Raw genomic sequence first — 17390 nt, 5'->3', positions numbered from 1 at the left:
TATTACAAAGATGAAGCAATTAGCCCGAAGATACGTTTATTGGCAAGGGATTGACAAGGACATAGAGAAATTTGTCCAATCGTGTGAAATTTGCGCCCACATAAAATTCAATCATCCCAAAGCACCCTTTCATCCATGGGTAGAGCCAGAAGAAAACTGGGAGCGTATTCATATAGATTACGCTGGGCCTTTTCAAAACCACTACTTTCTTGTTTGTGTGTGTGCCAAGTCAAAGTGGGTAGAAGTTAAAGTATTGAGAAATGCTCCTACAACTTCTAATACTATTATTCTTCTCGATAACATTTTCTCATGGCTACCCTCAAGTGATGGTATCAGACAATGCCACAATTTTCACCAGCGCAGAATTCAAGAAATACTGTTCATCCAATGGAATTTTAAAGAAACTGATTACAACTGGACATGCAGCTACAAATGGTCTTGCTGAAAGAACTATCCAGACTTTGAAGCAAAGATTAAAAGCATTGGAAGATGACCATCGTCAAATACATACAAAGGTTCAAGAGATTCTTCAACAATATCGTGCCACTCCTCTCTCAAATGGACAATCACCTGCAGAACGATATCTTCATCGTAGGATCCGCATCAAGCTGGATGCTCTTCAACCTTACCATCCGGCAAAGAATCCTCCTTCGATAATAAGAGTTCGAACATTCAATGTGGGGGAGAGAGTTCTCATTAGGGAGTATTCACAAAATAATAAATATATATGGAGATTTGGTGAGATTATACAGAAACTAGGGACTCTTCACTATATTGTAAGGTTAGATTCTGGAAGGACACTGAAACATCATCTAGACCAACTCCGGAAAACTCAAGTAAAGAAGGTTCATTTCAACGAATGTGAAGAAGTACCTAATCAAGTTTCCATAATTCCACAAGTTCCAATGCAAGCACCCATACATCAGCAACAGCAAGTTCCTATGCAAGTTCCAGAATTAGTCAGATTACCAGCTGAAGAGAACTTACAACCGCCATCACCACGACCACGTATACGATGTTCAACCCGCACTCATAAAGCTCCAGATTACCTTAAAGACTATGTTACAAAATGAGTTCAAAATAAGTGGGGGTGATTGTAGTATTCTTTATACTGTATATTATCAGCTGTTGTCATTAATTACAAAACAATGTTTACCTTTTCAATTTGCAGTTGTAAATATTACTTTCAATAAAAGAGTTTCTTTAAATTCGTGCTTATTATGGACTCTAATTCATAAAGTCACAACAGTAGTTGTATTCTTTAACTTATATCAACTATTAAAAAAGGTTAAAATTTATTTAGCTTTACAATGATAGAGTGTAGCGAAAACATAAAGAGTTGCTGGACGGAAAAGGATGTTGGTGCGACATAAAATCAACCTCGTCGCGCTATTAATCGCCCCCTACTACAAACAAACTACACACTTAATTGTAAATTGCTCGATCACATGTTAAAAATCATCTCTTCAACTACAACTTTGTCGCTTAAAGCTTTCTTCTGGCCCAAAAATAAAATACTTCCTCGCATACTAACTTTTTTATGTCACAATGTAGAAATTGTTGACTCTTTTAAACTAAGAAAATTCTATTTCAAATCAAAATTAAAATTTATTTATACCATTACATTCTCCATTTAATGCAGATTACGAATACTATATAAACATAATTGTACTTACTCTGTGTTATTGAAGGCTAGGAGCGAGTTAACATCTTCACGCACTATTCGATGAATTGGCTATAATCCACTGGGTTCCACATGGTGGTGGGGGAAGGCTGCCACAACGGCGTGCTTTCGTGAACTCGTACTTAGCGTTCCAGTTGTATTAATATACTTCGACGAGTACACCAACCATGTCACACAAACGTGCACTAGAAGCTCTCGATTTAACACTTAAAGATGTAAGAAACAGTAAAAGACTTAAATGGGAGGGTGGTTGTTTTATTGGCTGGAGATTTCAGGAAAAACACTTCCAGTATTTTCTCGAGGAACACCCGCGGATGAAATAAGTGCCTACATTAAAAGTCTGCTTTGTGGAGTTAGGTTGAGAAAAAGCATTTGACACAGAACATGAGAGTGATTCTCCACAACGAACACGATGCTGAATTGTTTTCTTCCGATTTATTGAACATCGGAAATGGACAGCAGATACTTGTTGATAGCCAACACAGAATCAAATTTCCTCCAAACTTCGCCAACATGGTTGATTCATCGGAGGTACTGATAATGAAAGTACATCCATCAGTTGCTGAGAATCATTTGTCCAGTGAATGGCTGTGTAAAAGAGCTATACTTGCTCCCAAAATGCCACTGTGTTAATACTATCAACAGTATAAGATACTTACAGGAATTCCAGGCTACACATATCATAGTATCTGTCTATTTACACTGTGTTAGAAGAGGATGCAGCCGTTCAATATCCAGTGGAGTTTCTCAACACCTTGGAGTTTCCAGGTGTCCCTCCTCACAAAATTGAATTGAAAGTGGGGGTACCTGTAATGCTACTGAGAAATTTGTTACCCCAACGACTCTGCAATGGTACCCGACTTATCGTTACTTTGTTAAACCAAACGTCATTGAAGCCCAGGTCCTCAGTGCAAAAGTCGATAGGCCTACAGTTTTTCATACCAAGAAATCCAATAATTCCAAACAGACTTAACGTTTACATTTAAACGTCTTCAATTTCCACTGAAGATGGCCTTTGCCATGACAATAAATAAAGCACAAGGCCAAATTCTTCAAATAGCCGGCTAACATCTAGAAAATCAATGTTTTTCTCATGGCCAACTGGTCTCATGGTACGTGTCATGCTCACGTGTATCGTGCAGCAGAGATTTGTACATATACAACACCAGACAACAAAGCTGCAAACATGTTTATAAAAACGTTTTGTTATCGTTCTAAAGTAATCTTAATACCATTTACTGCACAAATTAAAAAGCTTTTTGAACCAATCACCCTTTCATTTAACTTTAAGCTACCCCAAAATTTGGCATCTTTACCTCCGCACTTAAATTTAGTATTACCTGTAGCGAAGCACGGGTACTTTTAGCTAGTCTAAAACCAGAGAGCACAGAATTGATAAAACAAAACATACTCCTGATTTCCCATCCTTGGAACAGTTGAAGCCAATTTTATTGTCATATCAGTTCTGTCCTGTGTAATGTAAGTAGATGTCGTGTTTTGTTTACAACTTGTTTCTATTATTTTAGGGTTAATTTCTCATGATTTGTGTCTCACTGTCTGGTTATATAGCTACGAATTGAAAGCAAAAGCAAAACACTCTACAGAGTTAGTACACCAGACAGAATAAACAGTAATTTATTTTTATTTAATATAAATAGAAATGTCACAAAAAAGAGTAGAGGACTGTAAAATTTGAAATTGACAATTAATTTTTAAACAAAAAAATTTGGAATCCCAGCTCCGTCTTCCAATTCTCTTGCTGACCGCCATTTCTTTCTTGTTCGCCTCAAACACATATACTGGTTGCCCTTAAAACAGCACAAATTGTTCTTGATCTTTTCCAACTTATTACCAAACTGTATGGGTTTTTCCATTTCTCTGATAGTTTTTCAGCCATTACCCGTATAATTGGGGTATTTACTCAGGGGAGGTATAGATGGGCTTACGATGACAGCTGTCAGCTGAAGGCTTCTCATTAGCTGAGGGAACACCATTACCGTAACAATACATTTTGCAGCCATCGGCCTCGGTGGTCTAGAGAGCGTGCCGGACTGATGTGCTTAGAGTCCCGGGTTCGAATCCCGCTGGTGGCACTAACTTTTTGACTAAGATTTCTTCATTATCAGCAAGTTTGGTTGGTTTGGTTTGGTTATGACAGTTTAATTTTATTATTAAGTCATTATAAAGTTTTAATTGAGCAATTTCGTTTTATTTAATGAACACAATTATTTTTTCTATTAATAAACTTTTTTATATTATTTCATTATTAGCAAGTTTGGTTAGTTCGGTTAGGTTATGATAGTAATTTTATAATGATAAAATTGAATTTGGGGCATTATAATTTTATTTTAGAACAGAACTATTTTTGCGATTAGTAAACCCGTCATTGCCAAAATGCTCTCTGCGCTGTTCACGGAGGAATTTTGAACTAATGCCTCAATCGTGCCTCCCCTAAGTCAGACCCGTAAAATTGGCTTCAGCTCCAGCTGTTCTGTTCCATAAAGCCGGGTTTTCCTAGGCGCGGAATCAGCGAGCGGAGAGAGGAACGCGGAGAGCGGACTCCACTAGGCAATTTAATGTTACTGTTTTCCTAGAAGCGGAGCGGAATGCCATGTTAATTTCAATTCCGCTCTCCGCGTTCCTCTCTCCACTCGCCGACTCCGCGCCTAGGAAAACCCAGCTTATGGATGGGAAATCTAGGCCTATTAAGGAGTTTTAACCTGTCTCTGTCATATACATCGATGGATATGACCAAGTAACGATAACTAGCCGATTATCATCTATCCTATCATGTCGTGCTGCCAGTGTGCCAAACCTTGTGCTGCTTTAAAAAAAAGTGCCTCCGAGGCTCCGAGCTGATATTTTTGAGCGGCCGGGAGGGAAATCAAAATCATTTTTATTTTTGTACACTTACTTGTCTTACTTACTTACACTACTAACTACACTGACTACAGACTACACTACTACTTGCCAGTTGCCACTCGACTAATGAGCAATGATTACTTTATCTTTATTAGTACAGTACGAATACTAGTAATACTACGTTTTGTTTTATCGTCGTTGTCAATAAGACGGAACGGACGAAGACAGTGCGAAGACGAAGACATAGTGACTGTGGAGTGGAAAGGAAATAACAAATTAAGTTTACTAGCCTAACTTACTATGCAAATTTATCTACTTAGCTATAATCATTACATTATAGGCTAGTTATTGTGATTTGTAAAACAGAGATTAGTTTACTTTTAAGAGGTTATGTTTCGAAAGTATAGTACAGTATTAACATTTACAGTTTAGGACTAACTTAGTATAGATCCAGTTTTAGCTTAGCTGGATTAACCTATACATCTAGGACAGGCCTAGGCTATTCATTTGTTTTTTTTTTAATGGATTTTGCTCATTTAATTTTAGACGTGGGTTGAGTTTCTAAGTTACTAAGTTATCAGTCTTTCTCTGTACATGTAAAGTACGTACCGGTACTTGTTCTTGTTTAATTATAAATGAGTTAGGCCTAACCCAAATAGACCTTCATCATAAGCCGGACCAAGAAATGAAGAAATCAAGTTTGAAGAAATTGTCACTTTCACTAAAGGTTAGCATACAAGACCTACACTACACAATACAAGTCGTTAGGAATTCATTAGTAGGCCTTTAAGTTTAGTCCTTCTGGACTCATAGGCCAGGCCTAACTCAACCCTTCAAGTGGCAGTGTGACTAGGCCTAAGTTTATAATAACTTAGGGTGTGTTCACATAGAAAGCTGGTTACAAGCGCTTGTTGGCAAAGCTTGCCCCGGCTAGCAAGCGCTTGCTAAGTTACAAATTCTGACAAGCGAGCAAGAATGTTTTGTACTTGTTTTCTAGCTCTTTTTGACCGAACCAGTCAGTGACAAACAACTGTGCAGTAGGCTTATGGATGTCAATGAACTGTTGGAAGAGGGGCTATTTGGGACAAACGCCTCAATCTACGTGCTAATAGAGTTTCTTGACGATGTAACTAAACGTGGTTAACTCCATTCGGGTAGACTTCCGTATCTGTTGGCACCAACAACCGAATGAAAATATCGATTACCATATTCGATATATCGTTTGGTTTGCTAGGTTAGGTTAACCTTACCTAACTAACCAAACAATATATCGAATAATCGATATATAAATCAAAATTTTCATTCGGTTGTTTGTGCCAACAGATACGGAAGTCTACCACTCCATTCTCATATCAAAGAAAACCCCTCACTTTTGAGTCCAATGATTGAGGAAATAGATGGTGGTATTTCGCAAACCTAACCTCTTCCGCGGTTAATTGCATGAACACCAACTTTCCTTCTAAGTTACGAATTTTTAATTTGACATTTGCAAACAAAAATAACTCTTTATCAGTTGATGAAGACCTTGTCTTAAAAAAACAAAAGAACTAGCTTCAAATGCAAGCTTTTGCTGTGTAAACACAACAAAATTCTCAACCGCTTGTAGCAATTAATAAAATAAATACTGTAAGTAAATGAATGCTTGGAGCAAGCGCTGAAAATATGTTACTTGTCACCAGCTTTCTTTGTGAACGCACCTATCTCTCTATCTATCTCTCAGTTGCAGTAGCCTAGTTGGTGTATGTAGTGGCAGCGACTACATAGGCTATATTTCGCATTTTGTAAGGGTTTTTGAACTACAAAAAAAAAAAAAAACGGATAAAAACTATAGGGTGAAGTGGGGTAAGTGTGACCTAAAAATCATAAAGTTCATCTTTACAACTTTTTTTCTCAGTTATTTTTAAAGCTAGAAACTTGAAATTTTTAACACTTAAACTTTGGAAATATCTTTATTGGTAAAAAAAAAACCAATGTGATAAACTTATGCTTTCACTTTTTTTTTTTACCTACAAAAAATGCCTGCCAGCTGTCACACTTGCTCCATGGGGTCGGGACAAGTGTGATAGCGGCCTCTATAAAATCCTGTATCTCTTTTAATGGTAAATGGGGCAATTGTGATAAATACCCAGTTAGTGCTCTTTCAGGAACATTTTGATTTAAGTCCCTATCATCCTTACTTTTTGAGATATTTACAAATGAAATAAAGACGTACAAATCTGCGGAAATTTGTAAAAACTTGCGTCAGATCACACAGATTAACATCAGATTACATCAGATCACACTTGCCCCGGGTGTCGGTGTCACACTTGCCCCAGCCATTGAAAAATTCCTGGGCAAGTGTGACATGTGATTTTAAATTTAATGATAAATTTGTACCCGTTTTAAATATTTTTTTTCTAAAAGTTTAGCTTTTAGGCTCTTTAAAAATCTGAGTTTGATATAAATTGGTCAAAATTTAAAATAACTACAAAATAAACAAAATTTCCGAACAAACTTCAATTTTGACCTAAAATGTCGGACTTATTAAAAACCAATAAAATCAACATACAGGAGTTACTAAATTGATAAAAAACTATGTAACTTAACTAGATACCTCATATGTCAAACATTATTTCTATGACAAAACCAATTTTTTCAGCGATTCCCAAAAACAAGATGGCCGGCTATCACACTTACCCCGCTGTCACACTTACCCCACTCCACCCTAGTTAATCTGGATAATTTGTCCAATCCAATCCTAGTTACCGATTGAAATATAAGATTCCAAATTTTAATTTTATTAGGTAAATTAACTAACCTACATAAATTAACTTCATATCAAAGTGATCAATCTAATTTAGCATACAAGTGAACAAAAATTTCAAACAAAGTCAGATGCACGATGTATGTGTCACACAACTGCCAACATGGTAGCCTAAGTAATAGGCATATGTTTCAAAATTTACCAGGAGACCGAGCTATGCTCAGATTGAATTAAACATTTATTAGATAACTTAGGTAAGCTAATTAGCTAAGTCAAAAATATTTATTACCTATGTAGGCCTACGGTATTCAATGTGAGTGAACACATTTTGGATTACACATTTTGGTTACATTTCAACTACAATACCCATCAGGTTGTGGTATGACGGGATTGGAGAAGTATTTTTGAATTATCTTATAACTTCTTTCCATACCTACTATTTGGCAGGTGTGTGTTGGGTTTGTTAGCGGTAAGAACACTTTCAAGCCATTTGGTTTTAAACCCAAGAATATGCCACGTAAAGCATAGTGCATGAAAACCCCGGTGAGCAGGATAACACCGATAACATGAATTTCAGTGTTTGTCCTTGGCTCTTAAGTATGGTCATTACGGATGCTTAACGTAAGGGAAACTGATGGCGTTTCATTGTATTTACAATATGGGATTTGCTTGAATCTAATGTGATTTGTGGAATGTGAACAAATCTCCCAGTATGCTCTCCAGTTTGATTATTTGGGCCTTCATATGGTTGCATAGTTCCTTCAGATGGATTAATCGAGTTCCCTTGCTCATTCCTTCAGTAACGTCCAGGTTTCGCAATAGCACTATGGCGGTGTTCTCCTTTAGATTTTGTGAGGGATATTTACCCTTAACGATTAATTTAGATTTCTACTATTTCTCCAGACAGTTCAGAATGTCTAAATACCCAGAGGTCTAAAGTTAATTTAATTCTCGATTTCCTTATATATCTCGAGGTTTAAGCTCAGTCCGCGGCAACCAAGTACGTACCTACAATGGACTAATCATTGCCCACCTTGAGATATCGAATTTGGACTTTGACCCTATAGTCTTTATCATCGAATTTTCGCGGTAGCTAATGTTTACCGTGACCCTACCGGCTGATTTTTATGTTATGTTATCCGTTACCCTAACTTGTGTGTCTCGACTTATTTCAGTCATGAGATGGTAGGCTACTTACTTCGTTCCGTAGTCCAAATCCAGTTGAATACAATTCGCTGTGGCAGGATATAGCCCCTCCAATCAGCCTAACTCCACCGCGAGGTATTCCCTCACGGTACCTACCTTCTAAGCCGTCCCGTTGAATGTTCTGTCCAAGTTATAAGGCTTTGGGGCTTGGGTAGAACTAACTATACCAAAATAGGGCTGCTTAGTATGCCTAACAACCCTGAGCTTATACTTACGGACACTATCCACCTTAGGCCTAAAACTTACTTACTATAAGCACAACTTATTGCGTCACGCTTATGGCTATAGTCGCTATAGTGGCTATAGTATATTCTACCACGACGGTACCTACCTTGTGCGCTGTACGACGTCCAAACATCATCTGTCCTAATGCCCCAAATGCACCTGCTTAGGGCCCTCCAGTGGCAGGGGATGTAGGGGTGAGGTAGGGGTGGTAGGCTCAGCAGTCCAGTTTGCGACCTTTGCCCTAACAGGTGATAAGCTCAGTCGCTCGCTACCTTACTGCTTACATCTATCTCTCTCTTTCTTCTCAATATTCCGACTGACACTTTGTCGCTATACCATTCAAACATAGCTTCCATTGTTATTTGTTTACTAACTAGCTGTGTGCCCGTTCTACGCACGGGGATCTTATAGTAGTCAGTTGAAGGGTCATTCCATGCCAAATCAACCAATGGTCTGGACCTTGACTTCTTAGATTTGCTTGATTTTTTGTATGCAGGTTTACTAACCAAGACTAGTAAAAATAAAAGTTTTTAGATTTTTCTGTCTTTTGGTTTTTGAGTTACAAAGCTTTAAAAATCCGAAAATCTACGTTTTCGAGCTGCGTTTTGAAATGGTTAATATTGTATAACTCAAAAACTATTCCACTTAGAGAGTTTAAATTTGTGGCCTTCTTTTTAGCGAATTTCCCATATAGGGAATAAGCTATTACCGTAGTACTCACGGTAAGACCTGGACCCGGGACCGATTTTTTTTTTCGTTTTGAGGTCCCTAGAGGTAAAAAACACCATCCGTTCAAATTCATATATATATATATATATGAATTTGAACGGATGGTGTTTTTTACCTCTAGGGACCTCAAAACGAAAAAAAAAATCGGTCCCGGGTCCAGGTCTTACCGTGAGTACTACGGTAATAGCTTATTATATATATATATGTGTCCGTTAGCGCGATAACTCGAGCAAAAATGATCCGATTTTGATGAAATTTGGTACAAACGTGTAAACCTACGTTTATTCGAACGAGTTCGCGAACCAGCATGATCGGACCATGGGAACGGGGGTTTATGGGGGCTGTTATGGGGTAAAAATGGGTTTTTCCCATTTTTGACCCAAAAAACATAAAATTTTGCAAATTCTTTCGAAACTATTTTGTAGAGCTTAAAAAAACAAATAATTTAGTATATTGAAGCGTTATAATGCGCCTAATGGTTACGGAGAAAATTCCAAAAAATTTTAAATTTAAAATTCCCATGTTATTCTTATGGAGAATAAGTAAACTGTTGTAGTTTGCTTGTTTATAAACATATTTTGCCCAAATTTGGAAAATGTTTTTATTTCTTACTAACTATTAACATTTTACATAAAAAACACTTTTACCCTCCCTGTTGCAGCAAACCTAAGTATGTTTTAAACTGATTCTATTTAAATAGGGAATAAATGTGATAATTTTAAGGAGACATTTTAGTGTAAATCCATTCAGGGAAATGGAAATTCGCTTAGTCTGCAGGTTTGCTGCGGCGGGGGTATTAATTTGAAAGGCCCTTTATTTTGATATGTCACATGCCTAAGTTTAACAAATGTCAACAATTTAAAAAAAAATTCAAAAAAGTTTTTTGAAATTTCCAAAATACGTCCCCTTAAATTTTTTTCATAAAAAGGTATGTGATTTGTACCTTAACTGACTACATATACTGAAAATTTCAGAATGGGACACAAGTGGGTTCTTATTTAAAAAAAATATTTTGTCATAATACTCTACACATGACAATGGGGCCATTTCATGTTACAGCGAGGTATGGTAAATATGCTTGGTTGTGTTAATATCCTAAACAGATAAGATTTTGTAAATAGTTTTTTTTACAACCATATTATTTTTTAAAGTTACTTAATTTGTAGGCCTACCTCAAATTTTATCCATCAGCATTTTGTAATAATTGATGATGATTGATTGATCTTGTTACAAAAGAGATTCTAACCTTCTGGTGTTCGGTGTTGTAATGCATCTGTTGTTATTGTAAACCCAGTTTTAATAAGTATAGTATCTAGTAAAGTCATAATATAGTAAAGTTGGTACGTTTTATTAGTTTATTTCTTAATCCATTGAACCAGTAGAAGTAAAGGTAGCCTAAATCTTCAATTCAATCTCCTTATATATTTCTCCATAGCGAGAGAGGCTAGCTTCATCTCATCGGTACTTAACCCTCCGAGGGTCACGCGTCAAAAAATAGACGCACAACACACTTTGTGTAGGGTCACGCGTCTAGTTTAAGACGCACAAACATCGTTTACGGCGAAGGCTCTATGACTGACTGAATCGGATTGAACTGGATCGAGTTAGGTATCGTTCTTTTCATTAGATTCTAAGCTTTCTAAAGGTCTGTCTCTAAGCGCTGTTTGTTCTCTGAGCCGATCGTAATTGTTAGCAGACAGCTGACGTGCATATTAGTAAACAGGTTACTTAACCTCGGACCGATGACTGATGTGTTTTATTATGTTTATCATTGTTTTAGTGTTAAAAATCAAAAGTAGTGATATACGTGGTGCATTATAAGAAGATTTAAGTGGTTTTGAAGTGCTGGTTGATGATCCAGAAGAAGTAGGTAGTGATATTGATGTAAATTATCAGCCAGATTCCTAGCTATGGTTAGGCTATGCATTCTTAGCTAAACGCTATGTACTGAAATCCGTTTTTCGCTCATAACTTATTTATTTGATAACTTACCTCGCTATATGATTATATATTTGTAATCCTCATTAAATTTAGAACAAAGTGGCTATTTTCAAATATTTATAGGCCTATAATTTATACAATTTCATTGAGCGCGAACTTATTTTTTTTTTTTATTTTCGAAATTATATTTTTTTTTACCTAAAAATTTTTTTTTGAAAAAATGTTCCTTATGTTTTATATATAATATTGAAGCCCATGATTTTCCAAACAAAATGGTATATAGAACATTAGAATTAACATTGTTTTAAGCTTCTCAGATCCGTTTTAATAAAACCTTGCAAAGGGGCCAAAAATAGGTGGACATTAAGGCCTAAACTATGGACCTTTGGAGGGTTAAGGCATATGTACTTCTCGTTGCTGTTGATGTGGGGTGTTTGAGTAAATTAATGGGAAATTAAGAGAGAAAAAATAAAAGTCATGTTTACAAGAAGAACAGAAAGGAATCTTGTTTATTTGTACAGTAGGAATCATTTTTTTAAATCATCAGCTGTTCTAAGTAAAGGCTAAAGAAAATTATTAGATAAAAGAACTGAACAGTTGATGGATCCACTTTTTGAAGTAGGGCTTCTCCAGACATCCCCAATACATCCCTTGGCTGTGGATAGAAGAAACTACGGGCTGGTCCCTTAGGGTGTAAAAGGTTTATTTCTATTTATATATTGTTGATTTTTTCTTCTAAACAAGCAAGCCACTAAGAGTTATCGTATGCCAGTTCATTCTCACTTTTATCACACCCAGTTTATGACACTATATTCTTCAAAGCAGTCAGTGTTAGTTGGTACGAATCAGAGAAATATTCAGGCACATCCCTTGACAATAATAATAATAATAATAATAAATTACTATTGTTTAGAAAGTGGATTACTGTTGATAGATGCTTGATGGAAACTGTAGTAAAAAATACAGATGATTTTATTGATGATTTTTTGAAAACTTTCCTAAAACTTAAAACCCATTCATTTTTAGCAATTCAGCAAAAATAATACTGTAATTCAATGAAATTAAGGAGACCATAACTGAAGGCCATGTTAACTGTGATTTTGCTGAAAACTATTCTTTTGTAGTACAGACACCAACCAAGCGACAATTCACCCATTTATTATTTATTACAAATGGGACGGAAAAGTAAAAAATCTTTAGTCAGTTACCGGTATGTCATTATATCAGATTGTTTGGAACAAAACACTGCTGAATTTTATGTCTTCAAAAAAGAAAAATTGTTGGAATCTTGAAACAAACATTATCTTTCGATTTGAAATTTTGGATGGTAGTGCTGCACAATATAAAAACAGAAAAATTGTTTGCATTTATGTTTGCACAACTAATATTTTAGAATCGATGGTGAGTGGCAGTACTTTGCCACATATCATGGCAAGTGTGCCTGGGATGGTCTTGGTGGACCTGCGATTAGCAGCTAGAGCCAGCCTACATAGACCGTACGAACAACAAATCTTGACACCAAAACCAAGGCAACAATATGACTTCGCTTTGAAAATATAAGCAGTATTGACCTTGAGTTTTGCACATCAAAGGATTATGAAGAGACTCAAAAATTTTTGCTCCCTCGATTCAACAAGTCTAAAGCAATAATAGGAACACAGGAGTTTCACTTGTTTGTGCCATTTTCAGAAAATCAAATCCTTCTCAAGCCATATTATTTGAGCAATGATGAAGTCCTTGAATGTGTCCCTAATTCGTACCAACTAACACTGACTGCTTTGAAGAATATAGAGTCTGGTGGCTTACTTGTATAGAAGAAAAAATCAACAATATATGTAGAATAAACTTTTTAGAACATAAAGGACCAGCCCGTCCGTAGTTTCTTCTATCCACAATCAAGGGATATTGGAGATGCCTGGAGAAGCCCTACTTCAAAAAGTGGATCCATCAACAGCAACGAGAAGTACATATGCCTTAAGTACCGATGAGATGAAGCTATCCTCTCTCGCTATGGAGAAATATATAAAGAGATTGAATTGAAGATTTAGGCTACCTTTACTTCTTCTGGTTCAATGGATTAAGAAATAAACTAATAAAACATACCAACTTTACTACATTATGACTTTACTAGGTACTATACTTATTAAAACTGGGTTTACAATAACAACAGATGCATTACAACACCGAACACCAGAAGGTTAGAATCTCTTTTGTAACAAGATCAATCAATCATCATCAATTATTACAAAATGCTGATGGATAAAATTTGAGGTAGGCCTACAAATTAAGTAATTTAAAAAAATAATATGGTTGTAAAAAAAACTATTTACAAAATCTTATCTGTTTAGGATATTAACACAACCAAGCATATTTACCATACCTCGCTGTAACATGAAATGGCCCCATTGTCATGTGTAGAGGGTGCGTATTATGACAAAATATTTTTTTTTTTAATAAGAACCCATTTGTGTCCCATTCTGAAATTTTCAGTACATGTAGTCAGTTAAGGTACAAATCACATAGGCTACTTTTTTATGAAAAAAATTTAAGGGGACGTTTTTTGGAATTTTCAAAAAATGTTTTTCGAATTTTTTTCATAATTTTTGACATTTGTTAAAACTAGGCATGTGACATATCAAAATAAAGGGCATTTCAAATTAAAAAGAATGCCACAAATTTGAACTCTCTAAGTGGAATAGTTTTTGAGTTATACAATATTAACAATTTCAAAACGCAGCTCGAAAACGTTGATTTTGGGATTTTTAAAGCTTTGTAACTCAAAAACCATAAGTCAGAAAAATCTAAAAATTTATATTTTTACTAGTCTTGGTTAGTAGAACCTGCATACAAAAAATCAAGCAAATCTGAGAGGTCAAGGTCCTAACATAATGGTCAAATTATGTTATGTTATGTTATGTTGATTTGGCATGGAATGACCCTGAAACCTTCTTATATTAAAAACAGCAGTTGGTGTGCATATTTGCAGATATGCTGGCTAAACTATTATATAGGGTTAGGCAAAAGTCTGGAAGCCCCCAGTTAACTTTTTAATGCGTCTCAGTAGAAAAACCAAACTCGGCACATATTTACAACATAAGAAATCACACTTTTTCATCAAAAATACAACTTTGCCCCTGCCCCCAAAATGGGGTATTTTGGGGACAGCCTCAAATTTTCAAAAGTAAACACCTATCATGTGACCCCCTCATTTTAAAGGGTTTATCAAGAGAAATTGTGGTATTTTGGGGGGCAGCTCCAAATTTTCATGTAAACACCTATCATGTGACCCCTTATTTTAAAGAGTTTCTCAAGACAAATTAAATGGCGCAAACTAGAGGTCAATATCGCACCCCTAATCAAAATGGCAGTCATTTTGAAATATCCCCTATTAACTTGTGAACAGGTTATATCAGGAAAACTAAACTCAGCATACCTTAATAAAAAAAGAGAATTCACCTTTAGGTCAGTATTACAATATTAAATTTTTTAAGTTAACTGGTGGTGTCCAAACTTAATCTTGCTTGCTCATCTTAAATAATTAAAATGGCTGCCATTTTGATTAGCGATATTGACCTCTGGTTTGCACCATTTAATTTCTCTTCATAAACCATTTAAAATTAGGGGTCACATGATAGGTGTTTACATTTGAAAATTTGGGGCTGCCCAAAATACCCCATTTTGGGGGCTGGGGCAGAGTTGTAACTTTGATGAAAAAGTGCAATTTCTTATGTTGTAAATATGTGCAGAGTTTGGTTTTCCTACTGCAACGCGTTAAAAAGTTGACTGGGCGGTTCCAGACTTTTGCCTAACTCTGTATATAAACCTTCACAAAAACAGTAGTATCTGACAGTTCAAGCCAAAATAAGTGCTTTGTCCGGATAAATGTCACCCGGATCGTGTTGGTCCATATGTTAAATCCAATGATTAAAGGTCCATATGTTAAATCCAATGATTAAACTAAAAAATGCATTATAGATCCATGAGGCATAGCCCTAAGGTAGGCCTATAATTGAAAGTTACTTTCCACAATGGTTAAACGTATTTAAAGTACTACCTCACCTCAACCTCACCATTTAACACTTTATTCCGGTTGACATTTTCATTATCAAAGGTGCTCTTGTCCATTCCGTGAAACACTGAGAAATAAGGACATTAATTCGTTACCAACAGACATACACAAAAATACAGAATTTAATTAATGAATTTGCTACGCTTTAGATGATTATGTGATAAACATTGAACAAAATTTTGACAAAAATTTCACAAAACTGCATTTTTGAACGTCCGTAATTTTATTTACAAATTAGTGAGGCCATATTTTAATGGCTAAAGACACTCTCACTAATCCAGTGAATACAATAAAATGACTTGGATCTTGATAGGTCCTTTCGTTTTCATGGAGAATATAGCGTAAAATGCCATCTTGAGTGTTACAGACAGACAGAAAGACAGACAGACAGGGAGACAGAAATAGGGATAAGACTTGTTTCTGCTTCTATAATGTATAAAATGTAAAAATAACCTAAAAATTTATAATTCTGACTGAGCAATGTACAGACAAAACTCTAATCTATATTTCTCTACTTATAATCTTCGTTGCGCAACTAGGCCGAGGTTCTGAGACATTTGGTGGGATGCATGAGCTATTTGGAACTGGCTCAGTTGTAGATGAAGTGGTCAAATTGTTTTCCTGACGATCGATCGTAGCTTCTCTCCCTTGCAGATTCAGTATATTTTCGCTTCAAAGGTCTTCTGCTTTTCATTCTTAATCTTAAAAATTAACTTTGAAAACATTCAACAATAATATGTACCTAATAAACAAAACTAAATACAACTAGGCATACGGTATCCTTCAAAACTTAAGTCCAAACTAACCAATACAATTACTTTTGTTTACACGTAAAATGAAATGGTCACAATAAAAATAACCTGTAGCAGCTGTTTTTGTTAACTGCAGCTACAAAAAGGTATTGACATAGGCACTTTCAAGGGCGGTAGGACGGAAACTGGATTTTTACCAGCTTTGGGACCATTGCAAAAACAATAGAATCAACCCATGGTGACGGGAGTGTTCTCGTATTAGCCCCAACTGGTTATGCTGCTTCTAATGTTAATGGCCAAACCATTAACTCAACCCTAAGATTGAATATACCAAATTTAAATGAGCTACAGGGGGATAATAAACTAAATCTTCAGATTTTGTTCGAAAAACTCTGTGTTGTAGTTTACTTTGAAATGATCTATGTGTGGTCATAAGCTACTGGCAATGAATGATCGACAAACCCTTACGTCAAGCGAAACCTGACAACCAAGATGGTGGTCTTTATTGCATATCTGTGTGATTATATGGATTTATCGGTGCAAGATCGGTATTTATTCATGCCATCTGATCTTTCAAATCAGTGCTACATACAGAAGGACATATTGTAAACGAACACATTCAACAATCTTCCAACTAAAAACTATCACGCGTCAATCTGGCGAAGAGCAAAGTCATTTCGTAATGCTCTTACTAATACAGTAGAACATCGATAACAAGACTCTCTTGGGGATTATTAAATAATACTTGTTATCAAGGTTGACTTCTTATTGAGGTTTGCAATAACATGTGGTTAGGGGTAAAATAATTTCAAGGGGATTTGAAAATTGCACTTGTTATCAAGGATAACTTGTTATCGAGGGCCTTCATCAAGGTTCCACTGTATTGCTCATAGAACGATAACAGAGGAAGATTATAGACTCTTTTCTTAACAATTCATATAAAAAATATCAAAAAATCATAACTTAGCAACGTTGTTCGTATCATGGCAAGAAAAGAAGACGTGGCAAAGTCCTTCGGCATTCATTCGTGCCATAAACAAACCTTCAATAGCCGCAACAGTGTGTTCAGATTGTATTCATTGGTTCCGATGAGAGTCAATCACTTGAAAACATCCTCAGTAGCCAAAGGATGTAACGTCATGCTAAGCCACAACTTATGGACCAATGCAGGATTAGTCA

The 17390-nt window shown here is 35.9% G+C and overlaps 2 protein-coding genes across 2 annotated transcripts in view; both read left to right on the top strand.

The window, feature by feature from the left end:
• Positions 1-326: 326 nt before the first annotated feature.
• On the top strand, positions 327-1073 carry LOC128996020 (uncharacterized protein K02A2.6-like). The gene has a single exon (XM_054421139.1). The coding sequence runs from the start codon at positions 327-329 to the stop codon at positions 1071-1073; it is 747 nt and encodes a 248-aa protein (XP_054277114.1).
• A 3510-nt stretch (positions 1074-4583) lies between these two features.
• The window catches only part of LOC128982751 (DNA replication ATP-dependent helicase/nuclease DNA2), a 217434-nt gene continuing 204627 nt past the window's right edge, over positions 4584-17390 (top strand). The window contains exon 1 of the mRNA XM_054401709.1: positions 4584-5273. Within this exon, the coding sequence (XP_054257684.1) occupies positions 5232-5273 (42 nt within the window). The 5' untranslated portion in view covers positions 4584-5231. The remainder of the gene's footprint in view (positions 5274-17390) is intronic.

The sequence above is a fragment of the Macrosteles quadrilineatus genome, unplaced genomic scaffold, assembly GCF_028750875.1.
Source record: "Macrosteles quadrilineatus isolate MER2022 unplaced genomic scaffold, UCM_ALF_1.0 Scaffold_1__1_contigs__length_201487025, whole genome shotgun sequence".
NCBI lineage: Eukaryota > Metazoa > Arthropoda > Insecta > Hemiptera > Cicadellidae > Macrosteles > Macrosteles quadrilineatus.
This window is presented reverse-complemented; position numbering and strand designations above follow the sequence as displayed.